The following is a 22,915-nucleotide window of genomic DNA, read 5'->3' on the forward strand; positions in this document are numbered from 1 at the left end:
GATTATCAAAAGCAAAAAAAAACATTCAGGTTTTTTAAACAAAAGAGTATTAAAAGACATTTGACCTGTATCTTTAATTTCTCATATATTACACAAATGATTTTTAAATAAAATATTTTTCATTTTGTTATAATCTTACATCAGATGACAGCTCAGACACAGACAATGGTATATAGCAGTCATTCTGCTATGTGTTTGTGTTTGCTTGAATCACCATTTTAGACGTGTTTACAAACACGACGTGTTTATATATGTGTTATATATGTTTTAGACGTGTTTATATATGTGTTAATTTGTTTCAGCCAGGGCATAGATAATATTTGTCAATAAATATTTCAAAAAAAATTAATTCATCCTAAATTTCAAACAAACACCTAAAAGAAGCACATTCAACTATCATAGTTATGTTTTTACGAGTCGGACAAAATTTCGGGGGGGGGGGGTTCAAACCCGGTACGCAGTAAGGGCTGATCACATTATATTGCAGAGTTGCCGTTTGAAACAATATTACTCCATAAAGTTGAATCGAGGAAAAAACATCCCTTCCCCCCTCCGCCAGAAAACTTTACAGAAAGCCCTCTTTTATTGATCCTCCGATTGACTACATCAATTTGCGTATTTTGATAAAGAAACTATATAAATTAGAAAGCAATATAAAAAAAGCCATGATTTAAAAAGCATAAGAGGTTGTAAAAAAAGAGAAGAAATGAAAAGGCTCTAAATATGCTTTCAACATAATATTTAAGTAGAGGACTAAGCACCATTTTGCTTGCCTTATGTTCCTTCCTGTGCTATTTGCTTGCCTTATGTTCCTTGGTACCTTTCCAGAGCATGTACTTATGGATTTGCTTGCCTTATGTTCCTTGGTACCTTTCCAGAGCATGTACTTATGGATCTGCTTGCCTTGTGTTCCTTCCTGTGCTATTTGCTTGCTTTATGTTCCTTGGTACCTTTCCAGAGCATGTACTTATGGATTTGCTAGCCTTATGTTCCTTCCTGTGCTATTTGCTTGCCTTATGTTCCTTGATACCTTTCCAGAGCAAGTATAATTGTTTTTGTTTTTTTTATCGAAAACTAGAGATTGTCAAATTGCGTATTTAGGAATGATTTTGTAAGAAAAGCTGTCTATCAGCCATGCGTTATCCACTGTTCCATTTCTTTGAAGTATGTGCGATCAAGAGCAGTTTCGGATTTTTTTGGACAATTGCCTTTAGCCAAGAATAGTTTGATATGGATGTGTCGGTACATAGCATTTGCGAATTGGATCCTATGAAGGTGGAGAAAAAAAGGGTTTAGCATTTACGAATTGGACTATACGAACAATATTAATTGAATAATAGGGAAAAATAGAGCTAGATAACATTCGCGAATTGGATCGTATGAAGGTGGAGAAAAAAGGGTATAGCATTTGCCAATTGGTGATTATCAGTTAAGGTAACCCCTCGGGGTTGTTAACTCATAGCTTATTCATTATAAATTTGGAACAATATCAATCTACGGAAATGGTTAACGATGATAAAATGGTCTTATGACTTGACCTAGCTTTACTTCTTCGATGTGTACTGTATAATACACAATTGGTGTTTGAATAGTGTTGTCAATTTAAAATAGAGTTTAACGTTATACTATACTAAAAAGTTGATACTAAGAGAGATGTAGATGGCAAGAAAAGAATTTTAATAACGGATAGCTTTACTTCTTCGATGTGTTTTGTATAATACACAAGTGGTGGGGTGATGGGAGAGGGGTATCTTAGAGTAATTATAGTGCTGTACTGTGGGCCGACTTGCTAGCGAAAAACCCGTGTGGATGACTTGAAATAAAAAAATTTTAACAAGAAATCTCTGAAAAAATATTTTTTTGGGGGATGGGTTGATGGCAAAAGGATCTCTTAGAGTAGTTATAATGAGATAGTGGGGGGCGAGTGGCTAGCAAAAAAACCGTGTGGATGACTTGAAATAAAAAAAATTTAACAAGAAATTCCAGAAAAAATATTTTTTGGGGGATGGGTTGCTGGAAAAAGGATCTATTAGAGTATTTACACTGTGATAGTGGGGGGCATGTTGCTAGCGAAAAACCCGTGTTGATGACTTGACATAGAATTTTTTAACATGAAATGTCTGAAAAAATATTTATGAAGGGATGGGTTGATGGCAGAAGGATCTCTTAGAACAGTTACAGTGTGATAGTGGGGGGGGCGAATTGCTAGCCTAAAATCTGAGTTAATAAGGGTTTTCGACCGTAGCTCTAGTTTTTTGTAAGAAAATTATGAAAAATACAATTCTCTGATTCAAATGTGAAACTTAAGTCTATTTCTGGGAAAAGGATAACTAGTTTAAGGTATCAGGTCGAAAATGGTAAAACTTATTGTAGTCTGCGAAAAATTTTTAACTAGAAATGTCTGAAAAGTGTTTTGCTGGGAGATAGGACGATGGTAGCTGGCTGTCATAGAGTAGTTATAGTGTGATAGTTTGGGGGCGTATTGTTTACAAAAAACCCAAGTGGATGACTTGGAAATACAAATTTTAACGAGAAATGGCTGAAAAGTGTTTTTTTGGGGGGGAGATGGGTTGATGGCAGAAGGATGTCTTAGCGTAGTTATAGTATGATAGTGGGGGTGGGGGCAAATTGCTTGCGAAAAAAACTGAATGAATGAGTTGAAATAAAATTTTTAACTAGAAATGGCTGAAGTGTTTTGGGGGGGAGATGGGTCGATGCCAGAGGGGTGTCTTAGCATAGTTATAGGTGGATAGTGGGGGGCGAATTGCTAGCCTAAAATCTGAGCTAACAAGGATTTATGACCGTAAACTCTAGTTTTTGAAAGAAAATTATGGAAAATACAATTCGTTGGCTCATATGTGAAACTTAATTCCAGTTATGGATAGAAAAATAAAATATTTCCGTATAATCTGAGCTAATAAGTGTTTTTAGCCATAAACTCTTGTTTTTTGTAAGAAAATTATGGAAAATACAATTCTCTGGTTCAAATGTGAAACTTAGGTCCATTTTGGATCGAAAAATAAAACTATTTCTGTAAAATCTAAGCTAATAAGGGTTTTCGACCGTAAACTCTAGTTTTTTGGTAAGAAAATTATGGAAAATACAATTCTCTGATTCAAATGTGAAACTTAAGTCCAGTTATGGATACTCATAATGATGAGGACTGATGGTTATAATTCAATATTTTTTTTTCATAAAAACAAACAATTTTTTTTTAAACTTCGAAATTATTGAACTTTATTTTTTTTTTTTTTTGTACGTCTCTTAAAATGACAAAATATGCTTACAGCTCTAACAATTGTACTCTATGATTGCTCAGACACGATGTGGCTTTCCCATTGGTATTCTATGTCCGGTTATCGACACTTCCTAGTCTATTGCATGTATTAAATCAGTATATTTTACGCAGTGGAACGATAAACACATAAGTCATATCTTTAAAAAAAGGGAAGATGGAGCATTTTAATAAAGTGTGTTCACATGACAATGTTATTGTAGCATTGAATGCCGACAAGGAGAAGTATTCAAACTATGAAACAAGTACAAGTGTTAGCACTATTGGAAATGTATGCATTCATTGGCATGACAGTAAGGAATTAAATTTCTTTGGAATACCGAAAAAATTCAAATCTTATGTTGGTGGTTATGTGAGATTGAGATATCCAGAGATGATTGCACTCAAAGAGAATACCAACATAAAAAAATCGTTGATGATAGAGGACAACTCCTTGCTACTGTTGCAGGTAACACATTACCTACTGATACATCCAATAGTCAGCTTTCGGGTATTAGCATTCAACGAAAGCTCAAAAAAAGAAAGGCCTACTCTTCTACTAATATCGTAAACCATATCTTGTCTACTTGCCGAAACTCTTACTTGTGTAAAAATAATGTGATAATAGACAGTGAAATTGCCAGAAAAATAAAAAGGGCATTGGTAGAAAATATCACTATGGAATATAAAGATGAATCGATGAAAAACAAAGCACCAGCAAACGTTACTGCCATTGATCAAACAGTCAATGAACCAAATAATACCAAAGACGAAAAGCATATTGACCCTGTTGATGACACACCAGTAAAAATTGTGTATGACTAAAAATGGAATAATGATTATTCTACTGATTGCGAACTATGAGAAGACAATACCTACAATATCAAGAGAGAACTTGGTGAACTATTTTATGGAACAGATTCAAAATGTCCAAAGTTGATCACTGATATTAATAATGTATCATAATATATTATTGTATTAATATTCTACATAGCATTATTTCATTAAAAATATATTATGCATTACATTGTTATGTGTTCATTATTTTTAGAGTAAGCTAGCATATCTAACGTTTAGAATGTCTATTAAAACATCGGAAATGTAAGAAAGGGAATTTGCATACATCTATTGTCAGACACATGGGATAACATTGACAAAATCTAGGTATCAGAATGAATAAATTCTTTATCAACATCCGTTGTTGGATATGTCATTATGTCATAATGAAAAAATTGTAAGTACGTAAGTAAGTAAGTAACAAACTTTCTTGAATTCACCTCTTGGGGACACAATACACAAATTTAATTCAGGAAATTATGAAAAAAAATTGAAAAAATTCTTTATTAACATTCATTATCGACTGAAGTCGCTTCCTAGACAAACAATACAGCAATTTCACAAAATCTAAGTATAAGAGTGATTAAATTCTATATCAACATCCATTTCTCGGATGCATAGGAAAAAGTTGACAAAATCTAAGTACCAGAAAGAATAAATTCATTTTCAAAGTTTTTACCGGATACATCAGATAACAATCATAAAATCCAAGTTCTATTCATTTTGACTTCATGTGTTGATACGTTCAATTTAGGTTAGACCGGTTTTTCTTTCTATAGTAGACTAGCGTATATTTTTAGAGTAGAAAAAAAAATTGGTTAGACTGAAGATGGTTGTGAGAGTATTAGGACTCTAAAAAATGGATAGATTTGAGAAAGAGCGAATCATGGAGAATCTAGAGCTTATGGAAAAACGTTTGCTTCTAGATGATGATTTTCTAAAGATGTCTATTCAAAGGAAGATATTTTCTCAGGGAATGCTTGTCGATATAATGAAAACTGATCCTCCATATTAGACTATTGCATGAAGCTTTTACGTTGTGGTCCAAATGCATTTACACAATTTATTGATATATTAATCACGACACGACAAAATGATATTGTGGATATGCTTTTAAACACTATTTTAGAAATTTAGGACTTTTTTCATGAGATAGATGGTGTTCAATGATGATTGGTTACCCCCCAATGTCAAGATTGACATAAAGTTGCAAATAATACCAAAGACGAAAAGCATATTGAGCCTGTTGATGACACGCCAGTAAAAATTGTGTATGACTCAAAATGGAATAATGATTATTCTACTGATTACGAACTGAGAGAAGACAATAGCTATAATATCAAGAGAGAATATGGTGAACTATTTTATGGAACAGATTCAAAATGTCCAAAGTTGATCATTGATATTTATAATGTATTATAGTGTATTTTTGTATTAATATTCTACATAGCATTATTTCGTTAAAAATATAATATGCATTACATTGTTATGTGTTCATTATTTTTAGAGTAAGCTAGCATATCAAACGTTTAGAATGTCTATTAAAACATCGGAGATGTAAGAAAAGGAATTTACAAGCATCTATTGTCAGACACATGGGATAACATTGACAAAATCTAGGTATCAGAATGAATAAATTCTTTATCAACATCTGTTGTTGGATATGTCATTATGTCAGTATGAAAAAATTGGAAGTAAGCAAGTAAGTAACAAACTCTTTTCTGAATTCACCTCTTTGATACACAATACAGAAATTCAATTCAAGAAATTATGAAAAAAATTGAACAAATTCTTTATTAATATTCATTATCAATTGAAGTCGCTTCCTAGATAGACAATACATCAATTTCACAAAATCTAAGTATAAGAGTGATTATATTCTATATCAACATCCATTTCTCGGATAAATAGGAAAAAGTTGACAAAATCTAAGTGTTAGAGTGAATAAATTTTTTTATCAACATCTTTTGTCAGATACATCGGATAAAATTGACAGAATCTAGGTGTCAGAGTGAATAATTTTTTTTATCAACATCAAATGTTAGATACATCGGATAAAATTAACAAAATCTAAGTACCAGAAAGAATAAATTCGTTTTCAAAGTTTTTATCGGATACATCAGATAATAGTCATAAAATCCAAGTTCCATTCATTTTGACTTCATGCGTCGTTACGTTGAATTTAGGTTAGACCGGTAATAGATGGCACTACACCCACTCAGACACACAGTCATAGTGAGAGATATTCAAAAAGTTGAGTTAATTTAAGTTCACTTAGAGTGGCCAGACATGCATTTGAATAAGCAAACACCAGCCCAGACACACAGGCAAAAAGAGTGAGAGAGATAAAAACACATACAAATACGTAGATTTAGACACAAAAAACCGAGAAAGACATGGAGTGTGCACCGCGACCACACATACATAGTGAGAGAGACATGCAAAGTCGACATAGCTTTATTTCATTTTTTAAGGTTAATTTAGACGAGTGTACGTGCGCGCACGTAACCTCGTCTAAATTAACCTTAAAAAATGAAATAAAGCGATTATTTTTATGTTGGCATTCTCTTTGAGTGCAATCATCTCTGGAGATCTCAATCTCGCATAACCACCAACATAAAGTGAATTTTTTTGTAATCCAAAGAAATTTGATTCGTTACTGTCATGATAATGCATGCTTACATTTCCAATAGTGCTACCATTTGTACTTTTATCATAGTTTAAAAACTTCTCCTAGTCGGCATTCAATGATAAAATAACATTTTCATGTGAACAAACTTTATTAAAATTATAAATCTTTTTTTTTAAAGATATGACTTATGTGTTTATTGTTCTAATGCGTACAAAATACTGATTTAATATATGCAATAGACTAGGTAGTGTCGATAACCGGACATAGAATACCAGTGGGAAAGCCACATCGTGTCTCTGAGGAATCATAGAGTACAATTGTTAGTGCCGTAAGAATATTTTGTCATTTTAAGATACGTACAGAAAAAAATAAAGTTGAATAATTTCGAAGCTTAAAAAAAATAGTTTGTTTTTATGAAAAAAAAATATTGAATTAGAACCATCAGTCCTCATCATTATGAGTATCCATAACTGGACTTAAGTTTCACCTATGAGCCAACGAATTGTATTTTCCATAATTTTCTTACAAAAAACTAGAGTTTACGGTCAAAAACCCTTATTAGCTCAGATTTTACGGAAATAGTTTTATTTTTCGATCCAAAACGGACCTAAGTTTCACATTTGAACGAGAGAATTGTATTTTCCATAATTTTCTTACATGAAACTAGAGTTTACGGTCAAAAACCCTTATTAGCTCAGATTTTACGGGAATAGTTTTATTTTTCAATCCAAAAATATACTTAAGTTTCACATTTGAACCAGAGAATTGTATTTTCTATAATTTTCTTACAAAAAACTAGAGTTTACGGCCAAAAACTCTTATTAGTTCTGATTTTATAGAAATAGTTTATTTTTCGATCCATAACTAGACTTAAGTTTCACATATGATCTATCGAATTGTATTTTCCATAATTTTCTTTCAAAAAACTAGAGTTTACGGTCAAAAACCCTTATTAGCTCAGATTTTAGGCTAGCAATTCGCCCCCCACTATAACACTATAACTACGCTAAGACGGCCCTCTGTCATCGCCTCCTCCCCCCTCCCAAAAAAAACACTTTTCAGCCATTTCTAGTTAAAAATATTATTTCAACTCATTCATTCGGGTTTTTTCGCAAGCAATTCGCCACCCCCCCTCCCACTATCATACTATAACTACGCTAAGACATCCTTCTGCCATCAACCCATCTCCCATCCCCCCCCCGAAAAAAAACACTTTTTATTCATTTCTCTTTAAAAAATTTATTTCCAAGTCATCCACTCGGGTTTTTTTGTAAGCAATACGCCCCCAAACTATCACACTATAACTACTCCATGAGAGCCGGCTGCCATCGCCCCATCTCCCAACAAAACACTTTTCAGACATTTCTAGTAAAAAATTTTTCCCAGACTACACTAAGTTTTACCATTTTAGACCTGATACCTTAAACTAGTTATCCTTTTCCCAAAAATAGACTTAAGTTTCACATTTGAATCAGAGAATTGTATTTTTCATAATTTTCTTACAAAAAACTAGAGCTACGGTCGAAAACCCTTATTAACTCAGATTTTAGGCTAGCAATTCGTCCCCCACTATCACACTATAACTACTCTACGAGATCCTTCTGCCATCAACCCAAGTAGAGAGGGGGGTACCAGCCCTGTACGAACACCGTGCTGCCATCTACAATTGATTCAAACGCTGACGGGACATAATTTACTCAAGGATTATCAATCCACGAACGGGTCAATGACCCCTTTTGACCCCTTTTGTGTGTGTGTGTGTGTGTGTGTGTGTGTGTGTGTGTGTGTGTGTGTGTGTGTGTGTGTGTGTGTGTGTGTGTGTGTGTGTGTGTGTGTGTGTGTGTGCTGTTGCAGGTAACACATTACCTAGTGATACTTCCAATCGTCAGCTTTCTGCTATTAGCATTCAACGGAAGGTCAATAAAAGAAAGGCCTACTCTTCTACTAATATCGTAAACCATATCTTGTCTACATGCCGAAACTCTTACCTGTGTAAAAATAATGGGATAATAGACAGTAAAATAGCCAGAAAAATAAAAAGGGCATTGGCAGAAAATATCACTATGGAATATAAAGATGAATCGATGAAAAACAAAGCACCAGCAAACGTTACTGCCATTGATCAAACAGTCAATGAACCAAATAATACCAAAGACGAAAAGCATATTGACCCTGTTGATGACACACCAGTAAAAATTATGTATGACTCAAAATGGAATAAGGATTATTCTACTGATTGCGAACTAAGAGAAGACAATAGCTACAATATCAAGAGAGAACATGGTGAACTATTTTATGGAACAGATTCGAAATGTCCAAAGTTGATTACTGATATTAATAATTTATCATAATATATTATTGTATTAATATTCTACATGGCATTATTTCATTAAAAATATGTAATGCTTTACATTGTTTTTTGTTCATTATTTTTAGAGTAAGCTAGCATATCTAACGTTTAGAATGTCTATTACAACATCGGAGATGTAAGAAAAGGAATTTGCACACATCTATTATCAGACACATGGGATAACATTGACAAAATCTAGGTATCAGAATGAATAAATTCTTTATCAAAATCCGTTGTTGGATATGTCATTATGTCATTATGAAAATATTGTTAGTACGTAAATAACTAAGTAACAAACTCTTTCTTGAATTCACCTCTTGGGGACACAATACAGAAATTTAATTCAGGAAATTATGAAAAAAATAATTGAACAAATTCTTTATTAACATTCATTATCGACTCAAGTCACTTCCTAGACAGCCAATACAGCAATTTCACAAAATCTAAGTATAAGAGTGATCAAATTCTATATCAACATCCATTTCTCGGATGCATAGGAAAAAGTTGACAAAATCTAAGTACCAGAAAGAATAAATTCATTTTCAAAGTTTTTACCGGATACATCAGATAACAGTCATAAAATCCAAGTTCTATTCATTTTGACTTCATGTGTCAATACGTTGAATTTAGGTTAGACCGGTTTTTCTTTCTATAGTAGACTAGCGTTTATTTTTAGAGTAGAAAAAAAAATTTGTTAGTCTGAAGTTGGTTGTGAGATTGTTAGGACTCTAAAAAATGGATAGATTTGAGAAAGAGTGAATCATGGGGAATCTTGTGCTTAAGGAAAAACGTTTGATTCTAGATGATGATTTTCTAGAGCTGTCTATTCAAAGGAAGATATTTTCTCAGGGAATGCTTGTCGGTATAATGAAAACTGATTCTCCATCATTAGACTATTGCATGAAGCTTTTACGTTGTGGTCCAAATGCATTTACACAATTTATTGATATATTAATCACGACACGACAAAATGATAATGTGGATATGCTTTTAAACACTAATTTAGAAATTTAGGACTTTTTTCATGAGATAGATGGTGTTCAATGATGATTGGTTACCCCCCAACGTCAAGATTGACATAAAGTTGCAAATAATACCAAAGACGAAAAGCATATTGAGCCTGTTGATGACACACCAGTAAAAATTGTGTATGACTCAAAATGGAATAATGATTATTCTACTGATTACGAACTAAGAGAAGACAATAGCTACAATATCAAGAGAGAATAGGTGAACTATTTTATGGAACAGATTCAAAATGTCCAAAGTTGATCATTGATATTAATAATAAAGTTTTTTATTAATAATCTACATATCATTATTTCAATAAAAATATATTATGCATTACATTGTAGTGTGTTCATTATTTTTATATTATGCTAGCATATCAAACTTTTTGAATGTCTATTAAAACATCGGAGATATAGCAAATGGAATTTGCATTCATCTATTAGTCAGACACATGGGATAACATTGACAAAATCTAGGTATCAGAATGAATAAATTCTTTATCAACATCCGTTGTTGGATATGTCATTATGAAAAAATTGTAAGTAAGAAAGTAAGTAACAAACTCTTTCTTGAATTCACCTCTTGGATACACAATACAGAAATTTAATTCAGGAAATCATGAAAAAAACTGAACAAATTCTTTATTAACATTCATTATCGATTGAAGTCGCTTCCTAGACAGACAATACAACAATTTCACAAAATCTAAGTATAAGGGTGATTAAATTCTATATCAACATCCATTTCTCGGATACATAGGAAAAAGTTGACAAAATCTAAGTATTAGAGTGAATAATTTTGTTTTATCAACATCTTTTGTCAGATACATCGGATAAAATTGACAGAATCTAGGTGTCACGAGTGAATAATTTTTTTTTATCAACATCCCTTAAATGCATTATCATCATCAAATGTCAGATACATCGGATAAAATTGACAAAATCTAAGTATCAGAAAGAATAAATTCATTTTCAAAGTTATTATCGGATACATCAGATAATAGTCATAAAATCCAAGTTCCATTAATTTTGACTTCATGCCCCGTTCTGTTGAACTTAGGTTAGACCGGTTATAGATGGCACCACACCCGCTCAGACACACAGTCATAGTGAGAGAGATATTCAAAAGTTGAGTTAATTTAAGTTCACTTAGAGTGATAAAAACACAAACAAATACGTAGATTTAGATACAAAAAACCGAGAAAGACATGGAGTGTGCACCGCGACCACACATACATAGTGAGAGAGACATGTAAAGTCGACATAGCTTCATTTCATTTTTTAAGGTTAATTTAGACGAGGTTACGTGCGCGCACGTAACCTCGTCTAAATTAACCTTAAAAATTAAATAAAGCGATTATTTTTATGTTGGCCCTCTGTCATCGCCCCATCCCCTCCCAAAAAAACACTTTTCGCCATTTCTAGTTAAAAATTTTATTTCAACTCATTCATTCTGGTTTTTCCGCAAGCAATTCGCCACCCCCCCCCCCACTATCATACTATAACTACGCTAAGACATCCTTCTGCCATCAACCCATCTCCCACCTCCCCCCCCAAAAAAAAACAACACTTTTTAGCCATTTCTCTTTAAAAATTTTATTTCCAAGTCATCCACTCGGGTTTTTTGTAAGTAATATGCTCCCAAACTATCACACTATGATCATTCCATGAGAGCCGGCTGCCATTGCCCTATATCCCAACCTAACACTTTTCAGACATTCCTAGTTAAAAATTTTTCCCACTTTACATTAAGTTATACCATTTTCGATCTGACACCTAAAACTAGGTATCATTTTTCCAGAAATAAACTTAAGTTTCACATTTGAATCAGAGAATTGTATTTTTCATAATTTTCTTACAAAAAACTAGAGCTACGGTCGAAAACCCTTATTAACTCAGATTTTAGGCTAGCAATTCGTCCCCCACTATCACACTATAACTACTCTAAGAGATCCTTCTGCCATTCAAGAGACTAATCGTTCATTAGGCATACCGTCACTTGATCTTGAGTCACTATACATTCTTTAATGTGCATTTTTTACTTTTGCTCAGCTTCATGGTGACCACCCCCGGCCCCTAAGTGCTCCGCTATCTTTTACCTCTGATCAAAATAATTATAATCTCGTAATATGACAAATCATGTTCAAGTTCCATTTACTCCTTGCATAAGGTCAGATTTTAATCCTCTACTGGCGTGTCATATTATTTGGAATAAGTTGCCTGAATCAGCTCGAGGGTGTTAAAAATTCTTTGGCTTCGTAGAAGTTATTTTTATTTATGTTTTTATTTTATTTTATTATTTTTTTAGTCTATTTAATCTAATTAATTTAATTTAGTTTATTTATTCTATAGTTTTCATTTTATCTATATTTTCTTTTCTTCTCCTTCGTATGTGAGTAAGTGATCATTTTAAATTTTCTTTTGTTTTTCATCTCTGAGTAAGCAACTCATTTGTGTCTTCCCCCTTGTACAGGCCAATGAGCCTTTGGGGGAATAATAATATGTAATATTGTATGTGTATCTAATGAAGAATAAATCTTACATATATATATATATATATATATATATATATATATATATATATATATATATATATATATATATATATATATATATATATATATATATATATATATATATATATATATATATATATATATATATATATATATATATATATATATATATTATATATATATATATATATATATATATATATATATATATATATATATATATATATATATATATATATATATATATATATATATATCATGAACTCTTAAGTAAATATACAAAAAATTATAAAGAAATACTGAATGATATTTTAATATAATTTCTCGCAGGTTGAGTTTCTAGGGGTTTCAAACAAACTTAAGGATCTTTAAATTGGTAATTGGTTCCAGATACCAATAAAAGATACATCTGGAAGTGTCTTCGTTTGTTCCGGCATGGTCTCTCAGTGACCTCTGGGATTTGATTGTGGAAGCATTGAAACACTTTTTGTATGTAATTTTTATTAGCTTGACTAGTTTGCAGGTATTTCACAGGTGTGACCTGACATAGGGTTACCATATAGATCTTATGGTAGAGGCGCCACCGTGCTGGGTAAAGAATGTAAAGCCTCGAAACTCGTTAAGGCCAGTGGTATTCTTCTGATGAGCCCTAAATGGAAGGTTTTACTTGGAAATATTTTGCTAGATTTAAGGTGCTTTTGCTGGTAATTTTACATCGACTTACATTTATTGATGACAACTTTGCATGGATTTGGACTTTTCTATTTGGTTGATGGTTTGGGTATACTGTTTGGTCCTAGGTAGTTGGATGGATGTGTAAGGTGAGAGCCTCGTTCAAGTGCACATTTGTCTCAATTGCTGGATTAGGACTACAGTTTTTTTTTTTTTTTTTTTTTTTTTTTTTTTTTTTTTTTTTTTTTTTTGCCAAGTAATTACCTCTTAAACATATATATATATATATATATATATATATATATATATATATATATATATATATATATATATATATATATATATATATATATATATATATATATATATATATATATATATATATATATATATATATATATATATATATATAGTGACACATCCTCTAAAATATATATAAAAAGTTTGTATCTAAAATATATAGGTAACACGAAAAAGAGACAGGAAAAAGAGAAAGGAAAAAGAGACACGAGCATATAACTGTAAGGGTAAAAGTAGGGTTCAAGGAGCCCTATGAGAAGCTTGTTCAAACGAAACCAACTTTTTTCGCATTTTACTCAGAGAAAATAAGATTACCTCAAATGGAGCCTCTCCGTGATGTTTCTTGGTTATTCTGAAGCCACAAATAGACCCACCATCAATGGTCTTTATCTTTGGCGTAACCTTTACTTCAAAAGAATCTTCAGATACTAAACCATGATATGATGAGCCCTGAGGAATGTCCAAACGGGGAGCTGAAAACGAAGAAAAAGTTCTCATTCGCCTACTGATAGTAGCAGTTCTATAACTCTGCACAAAGAGCAGGAGTAAAGAGCATTTGGAAAATTACTCCCAAAGATTGAATTCAAGTGCCCCACCCCCTAGGAAAATTAGGGAATAAATTTTGTGGCATAAAGATATACTTTTCGAGCTTTCAGTTTCTCTCCTCCCAAAAAAAATCTCATTACCTGCCCCCCCCCCCCCATGATATACGTTTAGGAACGATTAAAGACCTAAAGTCTATATGATCCAAATTTTTGGGAAAGCCCAATTTTGCCCTTCAGAAAATCCATTCAAATGAAGCTGAAATTAGTCAAATATTGCACAAGAGCAGTCAACGTCCGAACACATTAAGGATGTGTTGCGAAAATAGCGTTTGATTTCCAACAGTTGGTATTTAGAAATTTCCGAACTTGTTGATTACAAACGAGGCTAACGTTGCAAATAAGAGAAGTCAAGGCCATGTCCAGGGGGATGCCCCCCTCAAAAAAAAATTCTTCTCAAACTGACAGAAAGGCAACAAAATGTAATTCTAAAGATTTTTGCACACAAAGACCAGAACAAAATTTGCACTTTACTGAAAAAATACAAATAAATGTGCATTGTCAGTTTAACATACACGTACTGATGTTTAGTAATCAAAATGTTAATATTATTTGATTTATTAGAGTCATAAAAGTAAAACATTTATATTTTTTTCACTAAAGTACAAATTTTATTATGACCTTGGGAAGCCACAGGGGTTTTGAGCCCAACTTATGTTAATTTCTGCTCGTTTTGAGCTTCACTCCGTTATTTATTGTAATTTCTGTTCGTTTTGGGTTTCATTTATTTACAATGCTGATTTGTGGTAGTTTTACGCTTGGTAGATTATTTGATTTTATTTTTGCTCATTTTTTGTTTAATGGAGTTCTTTACTTTTCTTTGAAAAACTTATTTTGTGGAAAGTTTTTTTTTAATTAATTAGCTTGAAAAACGTACACATGTCTGACCCTTAATAGCATGCTATCTTTGGTGGCAAAGTTTTTGGCAATAAATACGATCATGGGACCATTTGAAGGAAATCCTTAAAAATTATGAAAACTACTTTAAAAGGATCAATAATACATATCTCATCCCCAAAGGTACTTTTCTTTACTTAACACACCCCCACAACCCCCGATGAACAAACGTATAGCCCACTTAATATATGATCATTATATTTTACAATATCGCTTCTCTTCTCTTGGTATTTGTTAAGAATCCAGTAAACACACGGGAAAGACTGCATCGAAATCTCAAAGATGCTTTGTGAAAAACAGGTTTCCGCTGCGTAGTGAGGTATTGGTCACTCCGTGACAAAGATATAAACTTTAGTTTTTTGGGGTTTAAGGGACAAAAAAGGTACCTTGGTTAGGTTACGTAACTAATATGTTCTAGGCTTTACCTTCACCCCCCCCCCCCCTCTAATGTGCAAATACATAGCCCAAATTTGTCTCTGAACTATTATATTTTCATCCTATTTTGTTTTATTTCATTAGCATTAACGAAACTTCACTTATCGCGTGTTTAGTGGATTCTTAACAAGTACCCTTTTCTTTATAGCAATGTATAAAGTTGGCCGTATATTCAGATGCAGATGCGGATTACTCTTACCCCAGATGTAGCCTATGTATTGAGGATGTGACCTATATTCTCGCCGAGTGTCAGCAACTTTCTCTATTAAGGGGAAAGTATTTTGAGGGTGGTAACTTGGAGTTCCCGGAGGCAGTTATGTAAATATGTAAATGAAGCGTTGACATCAATGAGTGAAACTTGATATTTATGTTATTTTTCCTGTTGAGTGTAATTAAGAATACTGTTCTGTATGGCCTGTTTTTTTTTGCTTGTAATAAATTATTATTATTATTCATCCATTAGGGGAGGGGGGATAGTGCACCAATGCGCCTTTAGGGATAGGATAAGTAGTAATCTTTCATTATGTGAATTTTTTTAGGTTTCCTTTAAACAGGCCCATGGTTTAAATGTTACCTGGTACTTAATAGCTAGATTGCGTGTTTTCATATCATAATTTTGAATCATGTAAAACGTGACTTAGTTTTTCAACCTAGGAAAACAAGCTTGTTGAAATCCAATACCCGTTGCATGACTCCCAAGTTTTAGAAACAGCTGAACAAACCACTGAATTTTGATCCTTTCAAATGCCAAAACGGAATAACAGAAAATAAGCTAAAAATCAGGGAATGGGAACATAATATGAATTTCTAATATGTTCAATTTTATTAACAGGTACTTACATATTAGCCAGGCAACACGCGAGAATTGTATCGCAAAAAACTAGTCAAGCAACATCTTTAACATGACAATTCTTCTGTCTCGCTAGGCAAACAGGGGTTTCTCACTCCGTGAACAATATTTAAACGAGTTATTTGGGGTGGAGGGGCAAAAAAAGGTATCTAGGTCAGGTTAGGCTACGTATTTAATATATGCTATGCTTTACCCCCCGCCCCTAATGTGCATATATATAGCCCAGATTTGGGTACTGGTGTCTTTCCTTTACAAGGAAACCAGTCACGAAAAACCCGCCAAACGGGTTAATACAATCGAGCGCTATAGAGTAATGCAAAGCAAAACGTGCTTTTCATTACGTTTACGATATTTATACTGTTGTTTTGGGGGGGTTAGGGGGGAAGTTACCTAGGTTAGGTTAGGTTACGTATTTCATATATGCTATGCGTTACCCCCCAACCCTAATGTGCAAATATATAGCCCAAATTTGTTTATAAACTATATATTCATCCTCTTTTATTTATTTCATTAGCATTAACCAAACTTGACTTTTTAGAAAGGCCCATATAATGCACCAGTACCCAAATCTGCTTGTAAAATATTACATTTTCTTCCTATTTTGTTTTATTTCAGTAGCATTAACCAAACTTGACTCCTCGCGTGTTGCCTGGCTAATGCGTAAGTACCTATTAACATTCTATATTAACAAACATTTCCTAATTGTCATCAAAATTCCCCAATTCCATATTGCACACATAGCCTACATCTGTAGAAAAAAATATTTATCTGATGCTTCCAGTACAAATATAATGAAGATTGTATTTGTATTGGAAACATCAGATGGATACATGGGCGCCCATATGGGGGGGGGGGGCCGGAGGGACTCTTGCCCCCCCCCCCTGGCTGAATGATGCTGCCTTATTTTTATATTTTTGTTTAAGATTTATATTATATAGCATTAAAAGTTGACTTTTTAGAAAGGCCCATATAATGCACCAGTACCCAAATCTGCTTGTAAAATATTACATTTTCTTCCTATTTTGTTTTATTTCAGTAGCATTAACCAAACTTGACTCCTCGCGTGTTGCCTGGCTAATGCGTAAGTACCTATTAACATTCTATATTAACAAACATTTCCTAATTGTCATCAAAATTCCCCAATTCCATATTGCACACATAGCCTACATCTGTAGAAAAAAATATTTATCTGATGCTTCCAGTACAAATATATTGAAGATTGTATTTGTATTGGAAACATCAGATGGATACATGGGCGCCCATATGGGGGGGGGGCAGGAGGGGCTCTTGCCCCCCCTGGCTGAATGATACTGCCTTTTTTTTATATTTTTGTTTGAGATTTCTATTATATAGCATTAAAAGTAGCAATTAGACGTAGTTTGCCCCCCCCCCTGGAATTCAGCTTATGGGCGCCCATGGATGGATAGTCAGAAGAAAACCTGCTGTAGCTGAAAGAAGTTTATTTGGATTCCAGTGGCTGTTTTACATAAGAAGATTTATTACTGATTTCGACAAAATTCTAATAATCCACTTTCTCCTATGCAAAAGAAAAAACTTAAAAACAAACAGAATTGCAGAGGAAATTTTAACTTCCAAAAACATCAGGTTTTATTGAAATTATACATTTATTATCATACTTATGATACCATTACTCTGTGCTCAAAGTTTGCTTTCATATTTTTTTGCCAATCCACTTAAGGCCAAGCAATTTTTCGCTAATTACTTCATCTTTGGGTAAAGTTAAACATTTTGGCAATAACCTACTTACTTTTCTACGAATTTAGGATAATCTGGGGCAACACCATAACTTTCATGGGGATAACTCTGTATTCAAACTTAATTTTCTTATTGTTGCCGAATAACAACTTCCTATGAATTCATGGAAATCCAGGAGAGACGACAATTTTCAGTACGATTACTTTATACCCAAAATTTGCTTTTTTATAGCTTATCAGGCCACATTCTGCGAGGCCTTCCAGTTTTCGGCTTGTTACTCCACATTAGAGTAAAATGAACTATTTTGGAATCTCGGATTTCAATGTAATCTGGGGGCAACACCACAATTTTCACGGCAATTATTCTATACCCAGAGACTACTTTTTCACGGTCTCCAGTAATACCAGGGATTCCACTTTTATGGCAGTAACTCTACCCTCAGGCTAACAAATAATCTAGGAACTGAGAATAAACTAGGCGAAAACAGAATTTTGAAACTATTCTGCACCCACAGTTCACCTTCTTATTTTCAGCCAACATCAACAAGGCCAGGGCCATTATTAGATAATACTAAAAACAAAACAGTCTAGGAATTACGATTCTAGGATTCTAAAGTAAAACCAGAAATTTTAGCTAAATTCTCAAATACCCAAACTTGCTAGCCCCCCCCCCCCAAAAAAAAAAACAGGGTTTCCACTTTCAGGTTAATTACTCTAGTTTATGCTAAAATAAAATTGATCTTAGAATTCAGAGTAATCTAGGGTAAAACCAGAATATCAGCTTAGTTCTCATATACCCAAGGTTTGTTTAAATTTCTCACTAGTACCAACAGAGCTCCAGAAATCGACACATTGAAGTCGGGAAGGGGTGAAATACAAAAGACAAAAAAAAACGCTTTGTTAAACCGGGGAGATTGGTTATGATTTAACCCTTTTTCAGGTGTAAATCTCCAGCATTTTATTGGGGGGGAGCAAGGGAGGTCCATATTCATATAGTCAAGGGGCATGGGATATGTAATAATTTTTCTCCACATTATCGGGGGGGGCAACCCCCCCCCCCCCCAACGACTCCCCTGCTCTTTCCTAGACAGAGCATGACGTTCAAATACGAAATTAGATACTGGGTCTGTCCAACTCTAGAATTTAATTAGAAACAAACGGGTATTGCAATACTAACTTCTAGTTGTTAGTAGGCAGGTCAGGTTTCATAGTTTTCGTTAAATTTTGGGGTAAATATTTAATGCTTGACCGCTTCTGAAGGGAGCATGCCAATAATAGAAGTAGTACCATTTAATTCCTTATTGTATGCTCTTTCCAATGTATTTTTTTACAATGTTCTGACAATGTAGAATTCCCCCCCGTCCCTGATGGTCCATCGCAGGTTCTTTGTTAAAACGAGTTGCTGCAGTCCCGACTCGTTTAGCCCTAGGTTTGTCATAAAATCAACCACAATATTTGGAAATAGCTTTGGAGTTTATATTTGGAGCTCCACATTATTTGGAGCTTTGAGTAGCTCCTACTTCTCCATCTTCTTGTTTGTTGATTTGGAGACACTAATGAATAATTTTCACGCAATTTCATACCCTTTTGCAGCTTGGATTGAACTCAAGTGTCAGATCAATCCACTCTGCCACGGCCAAATTATCAATATCTTAATTCAAAGCATCCCTAATTGGCCCGAGTTTTTATGAAAACTTTATTCGGAACTAAAACTCCTTGCAGATCTAGAAAAAAATTAAAATTTCAGTTTAGGGCATGTTTCGATGGTGATTTATATTTTTGGTGATTCTTATCTTCAATTTTGCCCTATTTTTAAAGACTGTCTAGGAAAGCTATGATTTATGGAGTGTTAAAAAAATCCTTAAATTAATTATTATTTTTTTCCATTGTCTAGTCTGTAGTTGGAAATTAATTTAATTCAAAATTATTTGTTTTGCTTTTCAAGCTTTTTGATTTAACTCAAGCATAATTTAAAAGCAGGTTTCCAAACTAATGGAAATTTCAATTTTTTGTGCCATCTAGAAAAACTAGTAATCTTCCTCCCTGTGACATGCCGATTCGGGCATTTAAGAAACAATTCGATTACAGGATTACCAATGAAATACAAACCTTACACTTGACCTCTCCAGGAAAATCCGAACATCGAAATGAAACTGACAATTTAATTATCTATTTGGCAATGATAAATAACCTCAGCTGGTTTATCAGCGTGATTTACATTTGTTCACAACTTTAATCGACGGGTTGCCACGCTTCATCACCAGGTGCACATACCGGAGGAACACTTTTTCCACCACGTGTGGCGCACTCCTCTCACACTACGCCTCTTCACACAACTCAAGGTCCACTATGCACCATACATGGCATACTTCCACCACCGACAAATGCCACAGCTATCTTGGAGCACTACTTATAATGACACACTTCCATCGCATCATGCCTCTTCGGATTTCGCATGGTTAACTTCACGCCGCTAGTAGGCAACTCCAACAATACAAAGCGCAATACCTCTGAAGTGCATGGTTTTGTATGAGGGTAACACTCGAATTCAGATAAACCAGCTTTTTAATTTTAGCAGGTGAACTAATTTTTCTGAAGAAAAGAGGTGAAGGCAAAGGGGTGCTTAGCCCCAACTCTCTTCAAGGAATGCCAAGATTCTAAAGATTTTTCGAAACTTTCAAGACATTCCACATAATTTACCTATTTTACACTTTTCCAATTTGTCATGACTTCCTCAAATAAGTTTCAGCATATACACCATCTGTAGGGTAGTAACAAAATGTTTTGATTATTATTAATACTCGCTATGGCAATTTTGGTAACGATTTCTCTTTTAGCCCGTTAGGATAAAATATAGAATTTCATCCAACGGTTTTTTTTTTATCCATAGCAATATCTTAAGAGTAAGGGAGTACAATATATTCTTCATTCAATCAATGTTAAGCACTTGCGGTAGCATCTCAATTTCCTGGGGTCTTATCGGCAGCTAGATGGTTTTTTTTTTTTTTTTTTTTTTTTTTTTTTTTTTTTTTTTTTTTTTTATGCAACATGAAGAGATATTTGAAGCTATATAGTTCATTAAACATACAATGTAAAAATTACGAAGTTAAGAATCAGCTTTGAATAAGGAAATTCATAATCAAGGAACCCCTTAGAATTTTGCTTCAGGGGAAAGGGAGGTTTGACTATTAAAGAAATCATTGTTGATCTAGCCAAAACAGTGCATTTCTACATGAACTTTCAAATCTTGGTGAAGGGACTTCATTTATTTAGAAAGTCACGGTAATGCTTACCAGGTCGACTTCAAAATCTAATGATAATACAACAAATCAAAATTCATCTTCTTCGTTAACGGTTATTAGCTTTTCAGTTACACCGTTTAACCCTCTGCTTGCTTTCTTGGTATTGCTGCCAGGGACAGATCCAGGATTTTTTAGAAGGGAGGGGGTGCAAAATAGGTTGATCCGATAAACTTGCATTAGGAGCAAGTGTAATTAACGCAAAACTTGCTCCCCCTGGATCCGCCACTGATTGCTGCAGTGAATTGCCAGTTTGTTATTTTGCATTTAGTTCTTGTTGAGAGGTTCTGATCCACCAAGGTCTTAGTATTTGGTGTAAGCTTGTAAGACCTGAAGGAGTTCAAGTCTTAAGAGTTTATATAATTTCTACTATTTTGGAAGCAGATTGTACTCGAATAGGCAGCAAATAACTGTTTCATTGGCCGTTTTACATAATCTGCGGCACGGGGAGACTTTTGAGATACATTTCACCTGTGCCGCAAGAGGCACCCGTGCATCAAGGAAGAGTCTCCCGGCATCCCTAAAGTTTGGTACAGCTACGACGTCTTCCAGACCTGGTTAAATGTAGGCATTAAGGTTGCCCATGTCTGCTTGTTAGGTGCGCTCTCGTGTGCAACGGAATATGGGGGAGGACGAAGTAAAATCCAAGGACCTGGGAACTGGGACCGAAAAACTACGTCCTTCATTTTTTGCCATAGCACAATTTGTGCCATCATCAACCAGTACACCGCTATGATTGAAGTTTATACAAGCATATACTTAAATACTTGCAAGCTGTCTGCGCACACAGCAGGCAAGAATTAGTCAAATTACAAATTGCTTTACGACTAGCAACCCTAAAGGAAAAAGAGGAAGTTTCATTTTGTGCACCTCTGGAATCAGGGGCGGATCCAGGATTTTTTTAGGGGGGGCGCAAAATAGGTTGATATGATAAACTTGCGTTAGGACCAAGTTCGTTTACCGCAAACTTGCGTTAATTAAGTAAATTACACTACTTTAGACTAAGTTAGGGGGGCGCACGCCCCCCTCACACCTCTCCTGGATCCACCACTGTCTGGAATAGATAAGCATTTGAACGGAGTTTAAAAAAGCGTCTTGTTTAAAAATTGACTAGCAATCCTGAAAATTCACCTCATTCTTTTGAAACAGTATTTCTTTATCAACATGACAAGGGCGTATCCGGGGATGTGCCCTCCGTGAAATCCCAAATTTTAATAAATTTCACAGCACTTTTTATTCAAACTACCAATTAAAAAGCTTTTCTTATTATTGGGTCTCGGAAAATTTTTAACTTTTGGTATAATAGGCTACGTACAATATTTAATAATAATAATGTACGCCGAGCGAATATCAGTTGAAAGAAGTCACATAGTGCCTTTTGATTTACCGTACTGCAACAGATCTGAGAAGATCTGTGGCATATCCAACGACACGGAAATAGCGGTTCTGCATGCCGAATGGGTTAGGTACAATTATTCTGCATATTATGTAGTAAGAATTGTTTTCTAACTTCACATTGTCAAAAT

General features: G+C 34.0%; 1 protein-coding gene across 2 annotated transcripts in view; it reads right to left on the reverse strand.

Annotated features, from left to right (window-relative positions):
* The window catches only part of Cals (calsyntenin 1), a 292,310-nt gene that overhangs the window by 256,846 nt on the left and 12,549 nt on the right, over nt 1-22,915 (reverse strand). For both annotated transcript variants that reach the window (XM_089108431.1, XM_089108432.1), the window contains exon 3: nt 13,907-14,064. In XM_089108431.1, the coding sequence (XP_088964557.1) occupies nt 13,907-14,064 (158 nt within the window). The remainder of the gene's footprint in view (nt 1-13,906; nt 14,065-22,915) is intronic.

Source organism: Artemia sp. Qi Xiang Cuo, chromosome 3, assembly GCF_049724085.1.
Source record: "Artemia sp. Qi Xiang Cuo chromosome 3, ASM4972408v1, whole genome shotgun sequence".
Taxonomy (NCBI): Eukaryota; Metazoa; Arthropoda; class Branchiopoda; order Anostraca; family Artemiidae; genus Artemia; species Artemia sp. Qi Xiang Cuo.